Genomic DNA, 25,083 nt, shown 5'->3' on the forward strand with positions numbered 1-25,083 from the left:
CTCATTTAAGAACAACTGAAATTTGGGAGACCTAGCAACAACAACAGAGGTATTTAGAAAAATCCGAATTAATCTTTCTGTTCAAGGATCCATAGTGATGTGTTCAGGAATAAAATATTTCTCCAAAAAGACTGTTTCGTAAGTTATATCCTCTTTTCCTGGTATCGGAGCATTAGTATGTAAATTGAGATTTTATAGTTTCGCCCTAAGTGCGGTTATTAGCCAAGAATATATTATTGATCCTTTCAATATGTCTGATGGAGGTTGTCTCTAATATAATGTAAACTCCATGATTGAGAACATCTTAAAATCGTCTAAATGCGACATAATGAAAATACTTTGAACCTAATTGCACAATATCTTTAATGCATATATTGTTTTTGATGTCTCCCTAAGTCTGCATTTTAACCATTATGTTTTATATTTTCTTTAATGTTTTGTATCTATCACTAAGACCACAATTTCTGATGAAATCAATCATATCTACCCAATTTGCATGCAGTTGATAAACCCATTGTATATTTTCTCAAATTAAACTTTCTGAAATGTTTTTCTTAGTTACTCTCATTTGACTGCATTTAAGAACAACTGAAATTTGGAAGCATTAAGATGATGTCCGTGCGAGATTATCACACAAAAAAAAAAACAATTTTTTTGCCATTCTCGATCACTGAAATCTACAAAAAAAAACACAGGTATTTTAGTTAACTTATTATTATTTCTGTTCAAGGGATTGCATTTTAGAACAACTGAAATTTGGAGGCATTAAGTTGATGTGCTAGCGAGATTATCACACAAAATGAATTATACTATTCTCGATCACTGGAATCACCAACAGCAACCAAGACATCGTAGTGAAACAAACTAATCTTTCTTTTCAAGGATTGATATTGATGTGTTCACGAATAAATATTTCTTACGAAGACTGTTTCGTAAGGTATATCCTCTTTTCCTGGTATCAAAGCATTAAGATATCAATCAAGATTTCAAAGTTTCGCCCTAAGTGCGGTTTTTAGCCTAGAATATATTATCGAACCTATCAATATGTCCGACTAACGTTGTCTCTAATATAATGTAAACTCAATGACTGAGAACATCTTAAAATCGTCTAAATGCGATATAATGAAAATACCTTGAACCTAATTGCACAGTATCTTTAATGTATATATTGTTGTTGATGTCTCCCTAAGTCTGCATTTTTACCAATATGTTTGATATATTCGTAAACGATCGGTATCTGTCAAAACGACCAAAGATTCTTATGAAATCAATCACTTCTACCCTACTTGTGTGCAGTTGATAAATTGAATGCATTTTTTCTCAAGTAAAAAGTTTTGACAATTTTTTCTTAGTTTACCCCATTTGACCTCATTTAAGAACAACTGAAATTTGGGAGACCTAGCAACAACAACAGAGGTATTTAGAAAAATCCGAATTAATCTTTCTGTTCAAGGATCCATAGTGATGTGTTCAGGAATAAAATATTTCTCCAAAAAGATGTTTCGTAAGTTATATCCTCTTTTCCTGGTATCGGAGCATTAGTATGTAAATTGAGATTTTATAGTTTCGCCCTAAGTGCGGTTATTAGCCAAGAATATATTATTGATCCTTTCAATATGTCTGATGGAGGTTGTCTCTAATATAATGTAAACTCCATGATTGAGAACATCTTAAAATCGTCTAAATGCGACATAATGAAAATACTTTGAACCTAATTGCACAATATCTTTAATGCATATATTGTTTTTGATGTCTCCCTAAGTCTGCATTTTAACCATTATGTTTTATATTTTCTTTAATGTTTTGTATCTATCACTAAGACCACAATTTCTGATGAAATCAATCATATCTACCCAATTTGCATGCAGTTGATAAACCCATTGTATATTTTCTCAAATTAAACTTTCTGAAATGTTTTTCTTAGTTACTCTCATTTGACTGCATTTAAGAACAACTGAAATTTGGAAGCATTAAGATGATGTCCGTGCGAGATTTTCACACACAAAAAAAAAAACATTTTTTTGCCATTCTCGATCACTGAAATCTACAAAAAAAACACAGGTATTTTAGTTAACTTATTATTATTTCTGTTCAAGGGATTGCATTTTAGAACAACTGAAATTTGGAGGCATTAAGTTGATGTGCTAGCGAGATTATCACACAAAATGAATTATACTATTCTCGATCACTGGAATCACCAACAGCAACCAAGACATCGTAGTGAAACAAACTAATCTTTCTTTTCAAGGATTGATATTGATGTGTTCACGAATAAATATTTCTTACGAAGACTGTTTCGTAAGGTATATCCTCTTTTCCTGGTATCAAAGCATTAAGATATCAATCAAGATTTCAAAGTTTCGCCCTAAGTGCGGTTTTTAGCCTAGAATATATTATCGAACCTATCAATATGTCCGACAATATATAATAGTTCTGGCAGCAATCTAAGACTTTTTCACAAGGCAAATATTACTAGGTCTTCATATACCGTATTTGACCTAAAGAGGGCGCCGGGCGCAGGTAACTGTCCATGGGGGAGGCTCAGCGCTTATTAAGTTCATTATTTCTAAAGTTATTTGAAACAGCCCAAAAGCTTGAAGCTAGACAGTCTTCACTTCAAAGGGAACTGCTGCAAACTTTGAAACAACTATAGTTTTCCCGCGAAAACCATGTTGTCTAGACAGAATACTGGAGTGAAAGGGAACTGTCAACCTGTCAGATGTCACGATGAACCAATGTTTGAAGGTTTTAATCAGAGCATGTTCATGTTTCTCAAGCAGTTTGTGAATGTGTAAAATGTTAACATTGAGCTTAATCTGAAAGCAGCGACTCTAACAGTGATTTGGATGATATGGCTGACGACTACTACGACTGTGCCAGTTCAGGTAATCAACATTCAAACTATCTAATATCGGATATACATGTATATGTGGCTGTTATTTTATTCTGTAAATTGGATAGGAAATAAAATTCTAAAGAAAGGTAAGTGCGTTGTTTATAAAAAAAAAATGATAGCTGGACAATGCAGCATTTTATTATTTCTTTTTAAGAAAAAAAGGCAGGGGCACCCTTATTACAGCAGGTAGTCTCTTTAGGTCAAATACAGTATTTAGGCTAAATTTACAAACCAAATTTAATATCAATTATTCAATAAATATTCATATTCTAAATTTTGGCCATTCATGATTAAACAGAAAAGTCTCTCTTTGGTGGCTATACTTTATTTCATCTTTATAATAAGTTCTGTGTCATTATTATCTATAATGAAAAATATCACTCAGCTATCAGAGGTCGTGGTCACTATATCTTGGAAATAAATAAGAAGAAAAAAAGTACACCGCAAAGTCGCAATCCTGTTTCTCCTTAAACTGAAATATTGTCTACAGTATCATGATTGTCCCAAATACCTATGTAATCAATTCATTCCCAATATTCATTCGTTTCATATTGAGAGCATAAAGACCACCTAGTTCCAATGCAAAATATAAAAAAGACTCATCCAGCTGGTATCTCTAAAGCACAATATTTACAGTTTGCACTGACATGGACTCGATAACCATGCTTTCTAACATTATCATTATCAGTGTATAATGATAGTACAACACATGCTGCGAGTCTATTGTTACGTGAATAGTCGCTTCGCCGGGGTTACATAATTTACACATGCTCCATTATCATTATACCCTCATAACCTCAACAAAATAAAAATCTATTCCTTAATTAAAACACAACAAAAGATCCCAGCAGGATCTTGATGCCCTTCAAAGAATGGTCTATGTATGACAATAGAAAGAGGGATCTTTTCTCTACTTTTCAAACTTCAACTATCAAAACTATCAATATGCACAACCAGGGTCCTAGGGGAACCTTTATATGAAATTTGAGAAAGATCCCCTCAGTACTTTCTGAGAAATAGCGGCAACAAACTTTAACTATCAAAATCCAAGCCAGTCTGCCATCTTGTTGACCGGTGGTCCCAAAATGCAATATGCCCAACTAGGGTCCTAGGGAAACCTATATATGATATTTGAGGCAGATCCTTTTAGTACTTCCTGAGAAATAGCGGTCACAACTTTCAACCAACAAAATCCAAGATGGTGGCCGGTCAGCCATCTTGTTGCCAGCTGATGATGGTGGGCTAAAAATCCACACCCACTTCAATTGCAAATAAAAAAATCATGATTATTAAGTTGAAACATTTTTTTATTTTTGAAGGTGAAAAAGGATTGAAAAGGGATTGAAAAGAAAAACACATAAAACAAAGGGCTCAAGGACCTTAATGGTTATCTGACTATTAGCACAAAACAACCTAATACAGTAGTAACCAACATTTAAAGACAATACAACAGACTGCTGCAAGTTTGCAATACATTTGATGACTTTGACCTAAACGAATATATAGCTCATTCACATGAACAAACTTGGAAGCTCTTTATCCTAGTATTGATGTTACCAATATCAGTACTTACAATAGGCCTTATAAGTATAGCCTATTTGACCTTGCTGTAGAGTAATGCAACTTTTGTCTAGAACTGCTCAAACTGCTCTGACAGTAGTGTGTTTACCTTATTAGGTGAATTGTCTTGTCTAAAAATCATTTTATCACCTCCTGAGTGGTTATGTAATTAATTTGTTTAATGTGTGTGACTTTGGCTCTGGTGTGGGTACAGCGTACATATACTGTACCTGCTTAATTGTATTGATCAACAATTTGTAATTACAACAGTATCAATTAAAATACTTAACAATGACGTGGAATTTGTCAATATTTTTGTGTTATATGTTTCATAAGAAATGTAGAGCAATACATTTATGCCATATTTTGCTTCTTGGAATTGCCTGAGTTAATTGTCCCTTTAAAGATATCAGCCTATTTGACCCCTGTGACCTTCAATGGCCGTCAACATCATTCATTTGAACAAACTTGGTAGCCCTTAATCCTAGCATTCTAATTTCAAGTCTCTAGTCCTTTTAATTATTCAGAAGAAGTCATTTAAATGGACATTTAAGTGAGGCTTATTCTGTTATATACCCTGGTAACCACAAAGCAAACTATGGCATAAATGTATTGTTCTACATTTCTTTTGAAACATATAAACATAAAATAGTGAAAAAATCCATGAAAATAAAGTATTTTAATTGATATCATTGATATTCCAATACTAAACAATAATAACAATACCATTCAGCATATATACAGTATGTACTCTGTACTCAATCCACTCATACTCTAGCCAGTGCCATGTTAGTTAAACAAATGCAATACATAACCTCTGAGGAGTTGATGAAATTGTTTTTTAGACAGGAGCATGTACATAATATATAAATACACTACTGTAAGATCAATTTCAATTTGTTCTAGACAAAAGTTACTTTAATCCCCTACCAAGGGTCAGAGTTTGGCATACAAGACCCTTGGCTACAATGTGTAATGGCAGCGAACGAGTTTGAAACATTTCACACACAATTCACCAGTGAGCTTTTCTGGCATATCACAGAAAAACCAACTAATCTAACTTTCATTACAACTGGTTTGTTTCCGATATATGCGCAGATTTGAATGTACTGTGACCTTGAATAGCCTTCAAGGTTATTCAATTAAATAAACTTGGCTAAGCAGTTCATCCCAGCATGTTGTAGGCCAAATATCAGGTCTTTACACCTCTTAGTTATTCACAACAGGTTATTTTAAGATGTCAAGTCATTTATTTGAAAAAATGTAGAAGCCATTCATGCCGGCATGCCACAGGCCCAATATGAGTCACCCTAGGCTTCAGTCTTTTGGTTCTTGAGAATCGAAGCAGTCCTTTAAAAATGATGTTACCCGGTATACTTTTTTATCCCTGTGACCTTGAATGAAGGTATTTGAATAAACTTGGTAGCCCTTCATCCCAGCATGCTACAGGCCATATATCAGTACCTTGGGCCTTTCGGTTATTGAGAAGTTGTTTCAATGAAAAGTTTACACACGGGGCATGACGACGGACGATGAATGAAGATAAAAAAATCCAATATAAACTGCGTGGTGGCCATCTTGTTGATCAGCTGTTCCCAAAATGAAAGATGCACAACTATGAAATTTGAGACAGATCCCATCAGTACTTGATGAGAAATAGCAGTACCGAATTAATCAATTACCAAAATCTAAGATGGAGGCAAGTCGTCCATCTTGTTGACCGATTGGTCCCAAAATGCAATATGCACACATGCAACTATGGCACTATTGGGAAAACTCACATATCAAATTTGAGAAAGATTCCTTCAGTACTTTCTGAGAAAAAGCAGTAATAAGAATTGTTAACAGAAGAAAAAATGGACGACAGACCACAGACGAAAGGCAATTTGAATAGTTTACCATCTGATGATGGTTGGCTAAAAAAACAATGTGCATGCAAATTTAAACATAGTCACCGACATTTCTGCCAAGTTTCATTGAAATTGGCCCAGTAGTTTTAAAGGAGGAATTATCCAGACATTTTTTTTTCTTCTACAGACAAACCTACTGATTTCTGTACATGTATACTCCCCACTCTCCTAACTTTGTTGCAGAGGGTATATAATATTGTTATAAAGTAAAGCATCCTTACCTGCCATCATCGTCAATGAATTTCATTATATTTCCAGGTTTGATATCACGATGTATGATTCCATTTTGCTTAAGATAGTGCATGCCGTTAGCTGGAAAATTACATTGAAAAATATATGTATTGCATTTATAAAATATAATTGTTCTTTTTAAACAGAAAATATTATTTTTATACTTCTATTTTTTTCCAATGCCAGCATGCTACAGCCCCATTATTAGTACCCTGGGTCTCTTAATTATACACAAGAATTTGTTTAAACACTAAAAGCCTTAATGTGGCCCCTGTGATCTTGAATGAAGGCTAAGGTCATTAATTTGAACAATCTACATGCCCTTCATGCTGCATAGCCAATATCAGGTCTCTCTAAGGGGCTTTAGTAATTGACAAGAAGATTTTAGCCTGTTTGACCCCTGTTACCTTGAATAAAGGTAAACTGTCATTTATTTTCACGATCTATTTTCATTCAATTGAACAACTGTGTAGCCCTTCATGCCAGCTTATGGCTGACGTAATATGAGTACCCTGACCTTTTCAGCTCTTTAAAAAAAGAAGTCTTTGAATGAAGTTTACGGACTCTGCATGGCGACGGACAAAGCATGATCACATCTTGTTGAATTATTCATAAACCTTATACTATTTGCCTAAAACATTTATTTTCGAAATACCAGGCAGGTTGATAATAGCCTGCAAATGTATATCATGTGACGTCATATCTATGATACATTACCTGGGAGAAACCCTTTGAAAAATTATTTCAGTGCACCCTTTGCATATATTACAAAACATTTGGTATGTTATTGTTCATTATAACAAATAATGGGTGTCTGCATGTGGGAGCATTTTCAAGTCGCAATATATTTGAACTACGTCACATTGATCCATTATAAACGGGAAGGGATGTAATGCTGTCCACAGTTTTGGAACTCTCCTGTGTTGCAATGCACCATAGCAACCTAGGATAAAATATGATCGGGAATCCCAGCAGGATCCCGCCAGGATATTTTCCCGGAATCACGGGACAAAATCCCTGTTATATCCTAGGGAAATATATGAGTAAATCTTATTGTTTGCAATATTGATCATAAATAATTTTGCTTTTTCAATGAACAAAAAAATTTGATAATTGTATGCAGTTCTATTTCAAAAAAAGGATTAATACTTTTCATCAAATATGAATCCTGAAATGTGTTACAACAGCTAGACAATTAACAACAAGATTCTGATCAACTCAATTAAGCCATTCCTTGACCTTCAAAAGTTATTGAATTTTGAATTGTACTAAAGCTTAAATTTGTTCTTTTCATAATTATATAAACTTATATATGCTACACACAAACAAAATAATATTTAAATTCAATTAAAACTTATAAATACTAATTATTGCCCCAATTGCCTAATTGTAACTAATATTCATCAACAAATGACTTTGCACTTTCATCACTCAGAAAGATCATCCGTCAAGGTTACACTGGTCATTTATATTAAAAGAACATTATACTGTGAATGCAATCTATGAATTTCCTTTCTTTTAGGCTTATATAATGACTTTGGTAACATTATGAAACTTACCCAAAATGCTGATATCCTAAAATTCACAAAAAAAATGCACAAAACTTTGACTACCCATCCATCTTAATTTTGAACTGCCCAAACACAGAAGAGTTCCAAAAAAGGGGAGTAACTCTTCTGTGAACAAGCCAGGATCTTGATCATGTGAATTCCCGGCCGGTATTCCTGTTTGTCCAACGGGGATCCCTGTTTCCTAGACTGGAATCGGAGCCCAGTTAGATTGTCAAATCCTGCCGGGATTTGGTATCCTGCCAACTGCAGAAAGTTATATTTTGGCATGTCTGACGTTTTTACGTCATACCTAGTATTATTGTTGTATGCTGTTTTTCAAACTAATTGGCGGAAAAATGTTACTAGTAAATATCCATGAAGATCACTGAAAGCATAAAATGTAAACATTGTGTGAATCAGTGCAAATACAATGTGGAATATGTGATGTCATCAGAATGTTCAATTTGCAACAATGTATAACATTGTACAGCATTACATTGTACCTTTTTGCAAAATGTACCTACCACTGAAAGATGGGCAGGATTAACTCCCATCGGTTAATACTTCACAAATTGTTGGCTAAGTATTCTTAAAGATTGAAACAATTTGTCATTGGTCACTTACCAATATCATTAAGGACTTGCAGAAATTCTTCTTCAGGAAATCCAAATGTATTTTCAGGTTTTTCTAGTTGTGTGTAGATACTTCCTGCCTGACAGTACTCCATACCAAGTACATGAACTCCTGAGGGCTGTAACATATATAAAGCAATCCTGATACTCATCTAAGACAGAAAAATAATTATAACTTCATCAAAGAGTAAAACTTTTGTTGGCATGTACATGTATTCTAAGATTTCAATTTGGATATTTTATTTTAATATTCATAATAATTTTGCTAAATCCAGTAAACACCAGCTTTTAACATTTTCTGAAATTAAAAGTAATTAAACAAAATGCCTTTGGCTGGTATTTAAAACATTTTAATGTATTACTTTCACCAAAATTTGTGTTAACTCGATCTGATCAGTGTCTGTTATTTACAGAAGGTTTAAGGCCATGCTTCAAGATCTACATATAGATCAGAACTAGATCTAGACCTTACATGCATTGATACAAACAAATCATAACTTTATTGTGCATATGCTATATTCAATAGAAAATTGATAAAAAATGACATACATAGTTTGGTTTAATACCTATGGAAACAAGCAAATTTGTGGCATTTCTATCCCCCGCTTTCAGGACATATTGTAGGTAAACATTACCGAGGTTAGGTTTAACCTTGGTTGAAACATGAAAAAATACACTGAAGTCTTATTCGGAAGTAAGACATTTAACTTTGTTACCAAGTTTGAAGAAAATCAGTTAATACCGTATTTATTACAGTTATTGTACGGAAGTGGCAGAAAATGACTATTTTTTTTTATCAAATCAAAGGGCCATATCTTTGCTAATTAAGATATGCCAAAAGTGGCGATCAAACTTGGCTAAGCCCTTAAGGCATTTAACTTTGTTACCAAGTTTTAACAATATTAGTTTTAAACATTTGTTAGTTATTACACAGAAACTGCAGAAAAATTACATACCGCTGAAAGAATTGATAGAACCTGGCCAGGCACTTAAGGCATTCAACCTTGTTACCAAGTTTGAAGAAAATCGTTTAATATTTACTACAGTTATTGTAAGGAAATGGCAGAAACTGACTTTTTTTTACTTAAGCAAAGGGCCATAACTCCACTAAATTAGGTCCGTTGAAAGTCACGATCAAACTTGATCGAGTCCTTAAGGCATTTAACCTTGTCTCTAAGTTGGAAGAAAATCGGTTTACATTTGTTACACTTATTGCAGGGAAATGGCAGAAAATGACGTTTTTAGTAATTCAAACGGCCATGACTCCACTAAATAAGGTCCATCGACAGTCGCGATCAAACTTGGCCGAGCCCTTAAAGGGCCACTACCTTTCCGAAACGGCTTTTAATTTTTAAAATAGGGATGTAAAGCGAGATCAATAATTTTGTAGAGTCGCAGAAGTTATCAACTATACGTTTACTAGCTAGCACACTTATCATCACCTTCAGAAACTGTTTAATTAGAATAAATAAAATGTTAATTTTCATAACGCGGGTCGTTTTATGTTTCCCGCCGTCGTCCTAAATGCCACGCCGGTAGTTGACTATTACTGCACCAGACAGCAAAGCAGTGAAATGAATATCCACTGTTATCGTACATTAGAAAGGAAATCTTGCATGTGCTTGGTGTTGTAACCTGATCTTAAGTCATCGATATATATTTTCTTTTGTTATCAATGTTTTTAAGAAACCTTTAAATTTTGCTCCGGAAAGGTAGTGGGCCTTTAAAGCATTTAAGCTTGCCACCAAGTTTGAAGAAAAGCGGTTTACATTTGTTAGTTATTGCACAGAAATGGCAGAAAATGATGTTTTTTGTAATTCAAAGGGCCATAACTCCGCTAAATAAGGTCCAACGACAGTCGCGATCGAACTTGGCCGAGCTCTTAAGGCATTCAACCTTGTCACCAAGTTTGAAGAAAATCGGTTTACATTTGTTACAGTTATTGCACGGAAACGACGTGTTACAGACAGACGGACAACCCCAAATTAATATCCCCCATTTCGGAGAAACCTATACAAAATAAAACTTTCTGAAAACTTACATCAACATCGATGCCAAAGATGCGTATGACATTTTTATGATTTAGACTTGTAACAATATCTAATTCTCTTCTTGGAACTGAGGAATGATGGAATGTGACACGATCATGAAATACCTTAACTGCACATTGTTCGCCATTTTCCTGAAAATTTAAAACCAAATTATGATCAATATTACAGCAGCATGGTTACTACAATCTCATACCTTTTGTCATATTTTATATAAATCTGGCATGCATATCTAATTTTGATACTCTCTAATTAGTAATTGTATACAGCAATTGCACATCATTTAATAACTTAAATAGCTATGCAAAATTGGTTTGTGAAGACCAAGGACTTATAAATCCTTGGTGGAGACAAAACCTACAAATAATTATATGACATAATTCAATCCACCTTTTTAACAGCCTTGTGTACAACAGCTGTCGCTCCACGCCCCAGTATGTCTTCGTTGTTCCATAAATAATGCTCTGATGATTTCCAGGTACTTTTGGGGCCAAAGGCCATCTGTATAATGTAAAATTAATTTCCCCTGTTATGGAGTATTTTGGTACAAATTTATCCATAATACATATGGACACAAGTCCATCCTTGTCATACTGCTACCTTTTGTCCAGGACTAGACCACTCTTCTGGCATAATAAGGAGCAATAATGTTGAATAATAAATTCAAACCTGATCATAAACAAATGGATTTTGTGTTTAGTTTTTAGACGTTTTTATTGGCATGCATTTTTAATATCTATATGCACATTTGTACGTACTGTACAATGCATGTGTATTTTGTACGCTGTTCATATATACCTATATAAACATTACATATAGAACTTAAAACAGATCTATTAAACTACTGTACATGTATTCAAATTGGCAATGGGTATAAGAATATATATATATTTATTCAAAGTTTACAAATTATCATGTTGACAAACTTTTGTCCATGTACATAGTACATGACATTATATTTCCATTCTGAGTGTTTCGTCACTATATGAATCAACCAACTGACGAAAACAAACATTTGCCTATGAAAACCTTATGAATACACTATGAATACAACGATTCTCGTGCATCGATCAGCTGATTTCAAACATTACGCCAGTTTCATATCAATAAAAAAAATAGTCCCCCCCCAAATATTTCAATGTGTTATATCTAATGTGTTGTTTCTTGATATAGAATCAACTAAGGTTTACTGAAATAAGTCAATCAAATCTTATTTCAACAATATTTCTTGTTTATCGTTTGTCATTTGCAAACAAAGGTTGACCGGAAGGCGGAAGCTTGAAAACGCGACGTTGTGGAACGACGTCGTCATCCAGCTGTTCCATTAATCTCGTTTCTCGTCGTATATGGGTGTCATAATTTTAAAAATAATATAGAAACCTTCCAAGAATTTTTATTTTCATAAAGTATTCTAATGTAAATATATGGATTGAATGTATTTTTCTAATTTTCATAGCGGCTATGAATAGCAGAAGCTATCTACATATATTCCGAGGAGCGCGTTAGCTTCTGCTATTCATAGCCGCTATGAAAATTAGAAAAATACATTCAATCCCTATGTGTACCGTATCAGTCTTTGCATCCATGTAACAGCAGGGTTAACGTTGCCCCCCTCCAAAGATGTCAAAGTAGGAGATCTCCCACTAAAGCATTGTCCAAAGAGGGAGATTTAGCGCGGCGTCATTTTACCGACATTTATATGTTTGCACAACAATTAAAATACAAGGAGCCGCAAAGCTTGGCATTATCCCCCGCGCCCAGTTGTGTATGAAAGCTCAAACATAAAATAAATGAAGCTCATTGTAACTAAGAGTTTAAAATGAAAGATTCCCATTAGCAAAAGGCACAACTAGAGCACTAGCCTAACATGTACAGAAAGTTTCGTGTGTAGCCAAGTTGAACGGTTTTTGAGTTATAGCCTGAAATAGAAAGGAAACTTTAATAATATGGTATTTTTGAATAAGTTTCCATAGTAACAGAAAAAGTATCGAAAATGAAAGGTTCCCATTAGCAAAAGGCACAACTAGAGCACTAGCCTAACATGTACAGAAAGTTTCGTGTAGCCAAGTTGAATGGTTTTCGATTATAGCCCGGAATAGAAAGGAAACTTTAATAATATGGTATTTTTTAATAAATTTCCATGGTAACAGAAAAAGTATTGAAAATGGAAGGTTCCCATTAGAAAAAGGCACAACTAGAGCACTAGCCTAACATGTACAGAAAGTTTCGTGTAGCCAAATTGAACGGTTTTCGAGTTATAGCCCGGAATAGAAAGGAAACTTTAATAATATGGTATTTTTGAATAAGTTTCCATGGTAACAGAAAAAGTATCGAAAATGAAAGGTTCCCATTAGCAAAAGGCACAACTAGAGCACTAGCCTAACATGTACAGAAAGTTTCGTGTAGCCAAGTTGAACGGTTTTCGAGTTATAGCCCGGAATAGAAAGGAAACTTTAATAATATGGTATTTTTTAATAAGTTTCCATGGTAACAGAAAAAGTATTGAAAATGGAAGGTTCCCATTAGAAAAAAGGCACAACTAGAGCACTAGCCTAACATGTACAGAAAGTTTCGTGTAGCCAAGTTGAACGGTTTTCGAGTTATAGCCCGGAATAGAAAGGAAACTTTAATAATATGGTATTTTTGAATAAGTTTCCATGGTAACAGAAAAAGTATCAAAAATGAAAGGTTCCCATTAGCAAAAGGCACAACTAGAGCACTAGCCTAACATGTACAGAAAGTTTCGTGTAGCCAAGTTGAACGGTTTAGGAGTTATAGCCCGGAAACGATACTACGGACGGACGGACGGACGCACGGACGCACGGACAGAGCCCAAATCAATATCCCCCGCAAACGCGTTTCGCGGGGGATAATAATAAAACAACACTTATTGTCTTGTGCTTATTTATCTTCCAAGCTGGTTTTGTAAGTATTTCAGTGCATTGAACGGATTCTTAAAAAAAAACTAGTCTTATTTAAATTAATCAAACATGTTTTACAATTATGAATAATGAAACAATGTACTTAATTTTTATAACAACATAAGTGCAAATTTCAAAAGATATTTTCAGACCTGTTACAATAATAAATGTAACTTAAAAATCTAATCTGAGAGAGAGAAAAAAAGTAAAATTTCCATTGAAATTCATTTATTTAAATTTAAAATATACTTTTATTTATTTCATTATTTGATCTAATATTTACACAAAATTTCTGGAAAAATAATCCCCTTCCTATTTTTTTTATACATGATTTATTAGTAAAATCCTGAAAATTTAGATACCAATATCCGGATCAAGCTATTAAAATTACTCAAAATGGCCACCATTACGATTGCAAAGTTTGCTTGCATTGGATAGTTAGTCTAGGCCTATTATACATTCAAAACGTGAGTAAATCATTTACAGTTGTAAGCAGTCTTACTTTGTTTTTGAAGTTATGCTTATTGTAGCGGGATTGGACTGGGACGATCATCTGTGACCAGGTAGCTCAGTCAGTAGAGCACTGTTACAGAATTGGCGTCCAACTAAATAACTCACAGTGGTGGTGTTTGGAAGGGTCTCGTATGTCTTCGGGGGCGAAGACTTCGAGAAAGGAGGGAGGAGTGTAGCAGGATTGGGCTGGGTCTATCATCGGTGACCAGATAGCTCAGTCGGTAGAGCACTCGGCTAGTGTTCTGAGGGTCCCGGGTTCGAATCTCGGTCTGGCCGCTACATTTTCTCCTCTCCTGTTACATTATTATCTAAAATGACTGAAGGTAAGGCCTTAAAGGGCACAGCCAGATGTTTCGGTAACCATTAATTATGCACTGTTAAAAAGTTCAATTGATGGAAAAACAGAGACAAATTTTCTCTTTATTTTTTATTCATATATTCACACTCTATCCCGAAACCCCCAATTGAGAAGAAAATCCTCATAAGACAAGGGAAAAATTATTTCCGTAACAGATATTCCGGTTTTGGTCAACTAATTATATTTGAAGATGATCTATCACTTGAACGCTTGCAACTATAAAGCAATATAGCACTGAGCTTCTGCCGGATGAAGATTATGTTTTTCGGATCATGAAAGCGTTTGAACTGATTGATTATATAATGAGCTCTCTTCAAAGCATCGCATTCACGCTGGAGGGATTTTTTACAGTGGGTAAAAAAATGGCAGCCGCAAACTAAAGTTGTCAGTGTGTAGGATTGAATTTTGAATATCAAGTTTTTAGCGGTAAAACTGGTTTTACTAGCTATCCCTTACAGAAAGCTTAAGTGTGCAGCAATATTGCTGCAAAACATATAGCAGCTATATTGCGGCACACTGATCTGTGTGTAGCAAATTACTGCAGCAATTGAGCAGGTTAGTACGGCTAGCCGCACCGTTCTAGCACTATTGCCGCACTAATATTTTGTTGCAGCTATATTGCGGCAATATTGCGGCTTTTGTGCAAGAAACTTTTCTTTAACAAGAGGCCCAGAGGGCCTGTATCGCTCACCTGGTTTGTAATGCAAAATAATTTTCTGAATACAGGTTCATTGTTTCTTTTCTGAAGGAATTTTAATATTTACCTCTATTTCCCCTATTGGGCCCCCACCTCTCCTACCCCCGGGGGATCAGAGCCAAAATTTATACAAGTTCTGTTCCCCTTCCCCCAAGGATATTTCTGGCCAAATTTGGTTACAATCCATGCAGAACTCTATGAGAAGAAGTGATTTAAAGGATCCAGCCCCCTCAGAGCCAAAATTTATTTCCCCTCAATTGGGCCCCATGGTTAAACCCCTGCCCAGAACCCCCGGGGGATCAGAGCCAACCATGGTTTAACAAGTTGGAACCAGTGTGGATATAAAATAAACCATGGTCAAACCATGGTTAAACCATGGTTTATAAACAATGGTCAAACCATGGTTAAGCATGGTAATTTAAGTAACCGTGGTTGAAGGCCCAGTGGAATATCTTCCCAAATACCATGGTTAAACCTAGTAAAACCATGGCCAACCATGGCCCATACACCATGGTTGGCCATGTTCAACCATGGTCATGGTAATTGACTATGGTCAAAACACATGGTTGACCATGGTTAAACCATGGTTAACCATGGTCAATTCATTGGTCAAACCATGGTCAAGTCATTATCAAAACAGGGTCTAATTGTTGTCAAAACATGTTCAGGCCATGGTTACCCTACAGAAAACTTCGTTGGATTTACATGGAATTTCCTTGGAATTTCAGAGTGGTATATCCAGTGGAACAGAGGTAAAATTTGCCAGAATTTTCACTGGTTAAGTGATATTTCCAATAGAATTCAAGTGGTAAATATCTATGGAATTTTGTATCAATCCAATGGAAAATCCATTGGAATCTTGATATTATTACTCAATTCAATATTTGCTGAAACAAATTGTGATGGCAATAGGTATAATCCATGTATTCATGTATAACAACAGAAGAGTTTAACTTGGAATCACCACCAGTTTACTGTGTTCATTATATTTTCATACTACCACAGATAAGTGCTAAGAAAACCTGTTATCAGGAATATGCAGCAATTCATTTCATTATACATTCCAAGTAAATTAGTATTTGTCTGAAATAAACCTATAGTTACAAAACATGATAGTTTATATGGACAATATAACTCAATAACAATTGACAAATACACAAACCTATAGAAAATTCTATATGCATAGGAACACAATATCAGTGTGCAACGATTTCATGTTGATCGAGAATTGCAGACAAATCATAACTTATAAAAAGTGTTCATCTGTACTTACAGATATTCAGGAATAAGATAATCCATTCACTAATTGGGCCCCAAAACCCTCCATTTTAGAGCCAAAATTTATACAAGTTCTGTTCCCCTTCCCCCAAGGATGTTTGTGGCCAAATTTTGTTACAACATCCATTCAGAACTCTATGACTCAAGTAGTCGATTTAAAGGATTTACCTATATTTCCCCTATTGGGCCCCGCCCCTAACCCTCCAGCCCCCGGGGGGTCAGGAGCCAAAATTATACAAGTTCTATTCCCGGATCCCCAACGGATGTTTTGGCCAAATTTGGTTACAATCCATGTAGAAACTCTATGACAATTAGCGATTTAAAGGATTTACCTCTATTTCCCCTATTGGGGGCCCCGCCCCTCCTGCCCCCGGGGGTCAGAGCCAAAATTTATACAAGTTCTGTTCCCCTTCCCCCAAGGATGTTTGTGGCAAAATTTAGTTACAATCCATGTAGAACTCTATGACTAGTAGCGATTTAAAGGATTTACCTCTATTTCCCCTATGGCCCCACCCCTCCAGCCCCCGGGGGGCCAGAGCCAAAATTTATACAAGTTCTGTTCCCCTTCCCCCAAGGATGTTTCTGGCCAAATTTGGTTACAATCCATACAAAACTCTTGGACAATTAAGTAGCAATTTAAAGAATTTACCTATAATTCCCCTATTGGGCCCCGCCCCTCCTGCCCCGGGGACCAGAGCCAAAATTTATACAAACTCAGTTCTTATTCTCCCAAGGATATTTCTGGCCAAATTTGGTTACATTCCATGCAGAACTCTATGACAAGTAGCGAATTAAAGGATTTACCTCTATTTCCCCTATTGGGCCCCACCCCTCCAGCCCCCGGGGGGCCAGAGCCAAAATTTATACAAGTTCTGTTCTCCTACCCCCAAGGATGTTTGTGGCCAAATTTAGTTACAATCCATACAAAACTCTTGGACAATTAAGTAGCAATTTATAGAATTTACCTATAATTCCCCTATTGGGCCCCGCCCCTCCTGCCCCGGGGACCAGAGCCAAAATTTATACAAACTCAGTTCTTATTCTCCCAAGGATATTTCTGGCCAAATTTGGTTACATTCCATGCAGAACTCTATGACTAGTAGCGAATTAAAGGATTTACCTCTATTTCCCCTATTGGGCCCCACCCCTCCAGCCCCCGGGGGGCCAGAGCCAAAATTTATACAAGTTCTGTTCCCCTTCCCCCAAGGATGTTTCTGGCCAAATTTGGTTACAATCCATGCAGAACTCTACGACTAGTAGCAATTTATAGGATTTACCTCTATTTCCCCTATTGGGCCCCGCCCCTCCTGCCCCCGGGGGGTCAGAGCCAAAATTTATACAAGTTCTGTTCCCCTTCCCCCACGGATGTTTGTGGCCAAATTTGGTTACAATCCATGTAGAACTCTATGACAAGTAGCGATTTAAAGGATTTACCTCTATTTCCCCTATTGGGCCCCGCCCCTCCTGCCCCCGGGGGGTCAGAGCCAAAATGTATACAAGTTCTGTTCCCCTTCCCCCAAGGATGTTTGTGGCAAAATTTAGTTACAATCCATGTAGAACTCTATGACTAATAGCGAATTAAAGGATTTACCTCTATTTCCCCTATTGGGCCCCACCCCTCCAGCCCCCGGGGGGCAAGAGCCAAAATTTATACAAGTTCTGTTCCCCTTCCCCCAAGGATGTTTGTGGCCAAATTTTGTTACATTCCATTCAGAACTCTATGACAAGTAGCGATTTAAAGGATTTACCTATATTTCCCCTATTGGGCCCCGCCCCTCCAGCCCCCGGGGGGTCAGAGCCAAAATTTATACAAGTTCTATTCCCCTTCCCCAACGGATGTTTGTGGCCAAATTTGGTTACAATCCATGTAGAACTCTATGACAAGTAGCGATTTAAAGGATTTACCTCTATTTCCCCTATTGGGCCCCGCCCCTCCTGCCCCCGGGGGGTCAGAGCCAAAATTTATACAAGTTCTGTTCCCCTTCCCCCAAGGATGTTTGTGGCAAAATTTAGTTACAATCCATGTAGAACTCTATGACTAGTAGCGATTTAAAGGATTTACCTCTATTTCCCCTATTGGGCCCCGCCCCTCCAGCCCCCGGGGGGTCAGAGCCAAAATTTATACAAGTTCTGTTCCCCTTCCCCCAAGGATGTTTGTGGCCAAATTTGGTTACAATCCATGCAGAACTCTATGAGAAGAAGTGATTTAAAGGATTTACCTCTATTTCCCCTATTGGGCCCCGCCCCTCCTCCCCCCCGGGGGGTCAGAGCCAAAATTTATACAAGTTCTGTTCCCCTACCCCCACGGATGTTTGTGGCCAAATTTGGTTACAATCCATGTAGAACTCTAGGACAAGTAGCGATTGATAGAATTTATCTCTATTTCCCCTATTGGGCCCTGCCCCTCCTGCCCCCTGGGGGTCAGAGCCAAAATTTATACAAGTTCTGTTCTCCTACCCCCAAGGATGTTTGTGGCCAAATTTAGTTACAATCCATACAAAACTCTTGGACAATTAAGTAGCAATTTATAGAATTTACCTATAATTCCCCTATTGGGCCCCGCCCCTCCTGCCCCGGGGACCAGAGCCAAAATTTTTACAAACTCAGTTCTTATTCTCCCAAGGATATTTCTGGCCAAATTTGGTTACATTCCATGCAGAACTCTATGACTAGTAGCGAATTAAAGGATTTACCTCTATTTCCCCTATTGGGCCCCACCCCTCCAGCCCCCGGGGGGCCAGAGCCAAAATTTATACAAGTTCTGTTCCCCTTCCCCCAAGGATGTTTTCTGGCCAAATTTGGTTACAATCCATGCAGAACTCTACGACTAGTAGCAATTTATAGGATTTACCTCTATTTCCCCTATTGGGCCCCGCCCCTCCTGCCCCCGGGGGTCAGAGCCAAAATTTATACAAGTTCTGTTCCCCTTCCCCCACGGATGTTTGTGGCCAAATTTGGTTACAATCCATGTAGAACTCTATGACAAGTAGCGATTTAAAGGATTTACCTCTATTTCCCATATTGGGCCCCGCCCCTCCTGCCCCCGGGGGTCAGAGCCAAAATGTATACAAGTTCTGTTCCCCTTCCCCCAAGGATGTTTGTGGCAAAATTTAGTTACAATCGATGTAGAACTCTATGACTAATAGCGAATTAAAGGATTTACCTCTATTTCCCCTATTGGGCCCCACCCCTCCAGCCCCCGGGGGGCAAGAGCCAAAATTTATACAAGTTCTGTTCCCCTTCCCCCAAGGATGTTTGTGGCCAAATTTTGTTACATTCCATTTCAGAACTCTATGACAAGTAGCAATTTAAAGGATTTACCTATATTTCCCCTATTGGGCCCCCACCCCTCCAGCCCCCGGGGGGTCAGAGCCAAAATTTATACAAGTTCTATTCCCCTTCCCCAACGGATGTTTGTGGCCAAATTTGGTTACAATCCATGTAGAACTCTATGACAAGTAGCGATTTAAAGGATTTACCTCTATTTCCCCTATTGGGCCCCGCCCCTCCTGCCCCCGGGGGGTCAGAGCCAAAATTTATACAAGTTCTGTTCCCCTTCCCCCAAGGATGTTTGTGGCAAAATTAGTTACAATCCATGTAGAACTCTATGACTAGTAGCGATTTAAAGGATTTACCTCTATTTCCCCTATTGGGCTCCGCCCCTCCTTCCCCCGGGGGGTCAGAGCCAAAATTTATACAAGTTCTGTTCCCCTTCCCCCAAGGATGTTTGTGGCCAAATTTTGTTACATTTCCATTCAGAACTCTATTACAAGTAGCGATTTAAAGGATTTACCTATATTTCCCCTATTGGGCCCCGCCCCTCCTGCCCCGGGGTGTCAAGAGCCTATCCCCCAAGGATGTTTGTGGCCAAATTTGGTTACAATCCATGCAGAACTCTATGACTAGTAGCGATTTAAAGGAAATGTGACGGACAGACGGACGACGGACGGACGGACGGACGGGACGGACGGACGGACGGACGGACGGGACGACGGACGCCGCCGCGCCAAAAAACCTATGTGCAGCAATAGTGCCGCAAAATGTACTAGAAGCATCCTACACAGAAAACTTTAGGAAGGTTGCCGCAATATTGCTTCTATATTGCCGCAGCTAGTATAACAAAGAATTATGGGTACTCCCATAATCCTTTGCTAAAGGTTAACATCAGTTGACCTTCAATTCAAACATTGATTCAAGAGGGTTGTGGTGTGTGAAGGACAGAGGTAATGGAAACTTCTTCCATTGGATATATGATAAGTTACAAGTGGATGTAGTCTGATAGTGTCTTTGGATTTGATAAGGTTTATTGGTGAAATTTAAGCAATATAATTGTTTTTATTGGTTTATAGTCATTTTATGTCACAAACACTTAAATGTGCATGTATATATATCTTTATTCTATTCATGTTTCCCAGAACAATAATTTTTTATTTGATGCTGACAAGGTAATTCTTGGTCAAGATTAAGACCAATTCCATCACCAAATGAATTCAAAAGGTCATTGCATAATACATGTACCAAGAATCAAAAGAATGACTAATGTGATTTTTCAAACTTTTCTATTTATACCTTTGTACTTGTTTAAAGCTAACGGCAATGGTGCCACAACTATGTGCGGCTTTGTTGCGGCAAATGAGTGTGCTGCTTTGGTGCGGCAAGTGTGTGCGGCTATGGTGCGGCAAGTGTGTGCAGCAAACTCATTTGCATACGAAAAGTATTATTGCAGCAATATTGCTGCAACTATGTGCAGCTTTATTGCGGCAAGTGTGTGCAGCTTTGGTGCGACAAGTATGTGCGGCTATGGTGCGGCAAGTGTGTGCGGCAAACTCATTTGCATACGAAAAGTATGTATTGCAGCAATATTGCCGCTTATATTGCTGCAATATTGCTGCAACTGTGTGCCAGAGGCCTTATATTTCTGTAAGGGATTGTGTTCGCAATTCCGGAAGTTCGCTTGAACTAGCTTTTTACCCCCCCCCCCCCCCCCTGCATTGAACTGCATTTGCATTTCATTATCAAGTAAATGATATTCGCTAGCTAAGTATGGTTACAAGTGGTGTCGTGGTAAATACTGGGCTTTCTAATCTGAAGGCCCGCGTTCAAGCCTCATTGTCTGTACATGATTTTTCAAAATTTTATTTTAATTTCATATTTTAATTTGTTCGTATTTCACCATGCTTGAAAATATTCTTTTTTTTTGTCTTCATTTTATTTTTCAAAAGTTTATTCCAAACCTTCACATGTATAGCATATACATTAATAGTTCACCTTACTACCACCTCAAAATTACGAACATCCCGCTATTACGGGCACTTATTTTCAGTTCCAATTTTTTCCCATATATGTCTTTGTATCGGTGGTTTCAGTAATACGATCACACCGCTATTCCGTATCACGACCAGTTTTCATAGTCCCAACGACCACTCAATTAACAATAATTGACCCTTTGATTATGACCACAGGCACATGTGACTTCACACCTCGCTGTGCCTCACATTCCCGCATCAGCAACCCGTGAACAAACTGCCCGCAAGTACATCAGTCAGTCTTGTTTCCGTTGACCTAATTATCAGATTATCTACCTGTACTAGGAGAGTGTTAATAGCCATCATTTGTATACTTGTGATTAACGGTACCTGGCAGTCTATGTGATCGAAACCACAAGTAATGCAACGTTCTTTTGTTAGCCCTGGTGGCGAAATCGAACGATTTAGGCAGTTCTTGTTCATACATGTAGCGCCAATGGAATTAAAATTCTCTAATGTATGAGCTATATTGATATTATTTCAGATATTTATGAAGTACTGTAGTCAATCATCTCATTTCAATAGATGTGTCATCTATTTTGTTGCGGTAGCCTAAACATATGTCTATAACAATCAGTGTTTTGCATTAGTTAAAAAAACGCTTGACTATTGCACAGTAATGTTTCAAGCACTTTACCGATTGTGATTGTAAGTTATTATTTGACCAATCATTGCACGTGGCGGGATAATTCAAAATGATTTATGTAAACATTTTAGAATTTACACTGATCAATACCAATTTTAAAACACACAGTTTCGCATTTACCTCAGGTGATACTATGTGATAATTAAACTAAGTAATGTCTATAAAAAAGTATTTTCATTTGGATTAACAATAACTTGAGTGAAATTCAGTTGAAGATTTAAATAAGCACACACCATAAACTTTATTTAATGCTCATACACATTTTCATTTACAGCGGTTGCTCGGAGCGGTAGCCAGGTCTAGTACAGACGAACAGTTTTAATAATACTTTTGCTTCCAACAAATTAAAAACGGTTTTATGCAGGGATTTCTCGGCTCATGCAGAGAAAAGGCAAAGAAAATATTGAACTTAATCCGATATGTTTCTATGCTTTTTCATGGTCCGTTTTCATTCCGCTTTTTAGTATGTACTGTCTTCCCGCATTTTAGTATGTTCCGTGTCCCGTTAATTAGTATCTACGCATTGTCTGATTATTATAATGTTACACGATGGTGATCTAAATTAAATAAGAAATATAAAAGTAATGTCTCGAACATGGTATACTACTACAGATATATTTGTTCCATCTGTAAATGGAACAACCAGATTTAATTACAATGCCCGATTAATTTCTAGAAAATCCTTATTCAGAATACTTTTACCACAAATGCTTGTTCTACACTGAAATCTAATTAACGAATGCGATCGCACATGTGACCATGCTTTATCAGGAAGATGGCGTCCGAATCCGGACAGATTAAAGTCTGTTTCCGTAATTCGTTTACTTCAACAGGCAGTGATTGTAACACACCGAACATCCATCTGATTCAAACGTTCTTGCAAAATGGCTATCCTGTAAGATGGCGTGATTTGCATCCGATTCTAACTGCTACGCCTGAAAGCGGCGTAGCAATAACTAACATTCTATAATTACTTTCTCATACACTCACACTTCACCATGGCCATGGTCAACATACAAATATATCAAAACTTCCACAATACTAGCTAGTAACTCTTACAATGAAAATTAATCAGCAAATGCTTGGACGGTATTGATTCTGTTTATATCAATATATTGATAAAGAATATCTTAATTATTACATTCTACAGTACACGGCAGTGTTGTGCGGCGACTGGATTTTCCTCATAAGGTGGAGAAAAAAACATTAGATTCTACTTACCTTCGAATTCCTGTCTGCTCTCCTTACATCCTGTCCATGGTCTAATTCGCGCCAAAATATCCCGCAGCATATATATATAATTAGAAGTATTCCGAACAAAATATGAAATAGTGTTAAAATAGCAATTTTCTACTTTTATATTAAAGACTCGCTTACGTCGATTATACACTGTACGAATAATAGTAGGGAAATCGAAACGGATTGTGGGGAATGTTCCGACAGTGTAAAAATAAAATTCAGGGGCGTAAGAAGCGGGGAGGGGCGCGCCCCACACCGTTCCGAAGGATCATCCTCGATATTCCAGGGGTTCCGATATCATTTACGATCTCTACAGGAGTACATCCTTAATTCAATATCATTTTGAGTTACACAACAATGGTTTGAAGCCGGTATGTTCAGATCAAGGATTCATAAGTTTCTCATGTACGTCCTTGGTTCAGATTGAGTAGGGTTGCATAATGATATGACGACATTCACAATTATCATTCCTAAATGCAGGTAAATTACCATGTTAAGAACGCTTAAATGTCATTAAAATACATCGTAAAACTCATCTATTCTAAATCGTAACATTTTTCCCGGGGAGACCCCCGCCTTCGGCGCTCGCACGCCAATTTGCGTATTCAGTAATATCCTGTTATCGACGCCACTGTCTATAGATTTGTACAAGGATTATATTTAATGATATATATGTAAAACGTATATATGGTTTTTTAATTGATGTTTGTAGAATTTATTTCCATGTAGTCTTCTTTAAAAATATACCAGTTTTGATTAATAAGACTCATATTTTTTTCTCAGAATAACAACATATGCTACCCCTACCCCTTAATTTTGAGCTACAAAATACATCATTTTCAGCCATTTTTGCCAAATTTTACCCTTTATGGAAAAAGTTCTGGTTTTAAACTTTTGTTAATATTTTGCATATCAATAGGGAAAGGGTTGTTCTTTCTAAATCAAGTAGAAAAATGGGGGCTGTGTGCTTAATTTTTTGCTCTATTTGAATATTTGTTATTTTCAGCATTTTAGAGTAAAAAATAAAAAGTGCTCAGATTACTATTAAATGTAAAAAAAAAATAAGTGACAAAAGTGTATCATTTCACGCATTAATGTTCAATATTTTAATTACCATGAACCTAGTAAAGATTTACAGCAAAAAAAGCTTGATACAGCTAAAAATGCTGGCGCAGTGATGATTTAAGGTAAAACTGTGGCTCTCTACTCAAAGCGAAAAAAGACACAATTTCAAAATGGCCGCCAAATGGGCTATTTCTTAAATTCCCTGTATAAAAAAACACTCTACTAAAACTAGA

The 25,083-nt window shown here is 36.8% G+C and overlaps 1 protein-coding gene across 2 annotated transcripts; it reads right to left on the bottom strand.

Moving 5' to 3' along the window:
• Positions 1–6,583: 6,583 nt before the first annotated feature.
• LOC138311380 (inhibitor of nuclear factor kappa-B kinase subunit epsilon-like) lies at positions 6,584–23,894 on the bottom strand. Of its 2 annotated transcripts, none has more exons than XM_069252787.1 (5): positions 23,768–23,894; positions 11,218–11,328; positions 10,821–10,961; positions 8,772–8,898; positions 6,584–6,678 (listed from the first exon to the last, which is right to left on the bottom strand). In XM_069252787.1, exons 2-5 carry the CDS (start codon positions 11,326–11,328, stop codon positions 6,584–6,586), a joined length of 474 nt encoding a protein of 157 aa, XP_069108888.1. In that variant the 5' UTR covers positions 23,768–23,894. The 2 variants fall into 2 exon arrangements, 1 of the variants encoding a protein (XP_069108888.1); XR_011206617.1 differs by lacking the exon at positions 23,768–23,894 and adding an exon at positions 8,157–8,532 and having other exon boundaries at positions 6,587–6,678; positions 11,218–11,602.
• Positions 23,895–25,083: the final 1,189 nt, after the last annotated feature.

Source organism: Argopecten irradians, unplaced genomic scaffold (genome assembly GCF_041381155.1).
Source record: "Argopecten irradians isolate NY unplaced genomic scaffold, Ai_NY scaffold_0020, whole genome shotgun sequence".
Taxonomy (NCBI): domain Eukaryota; kingdom Metazoa; phylum Mollusca; class Bivalvia; order Pectinida; family Pectinidae; genus Argopecten; species Argopecten irradians.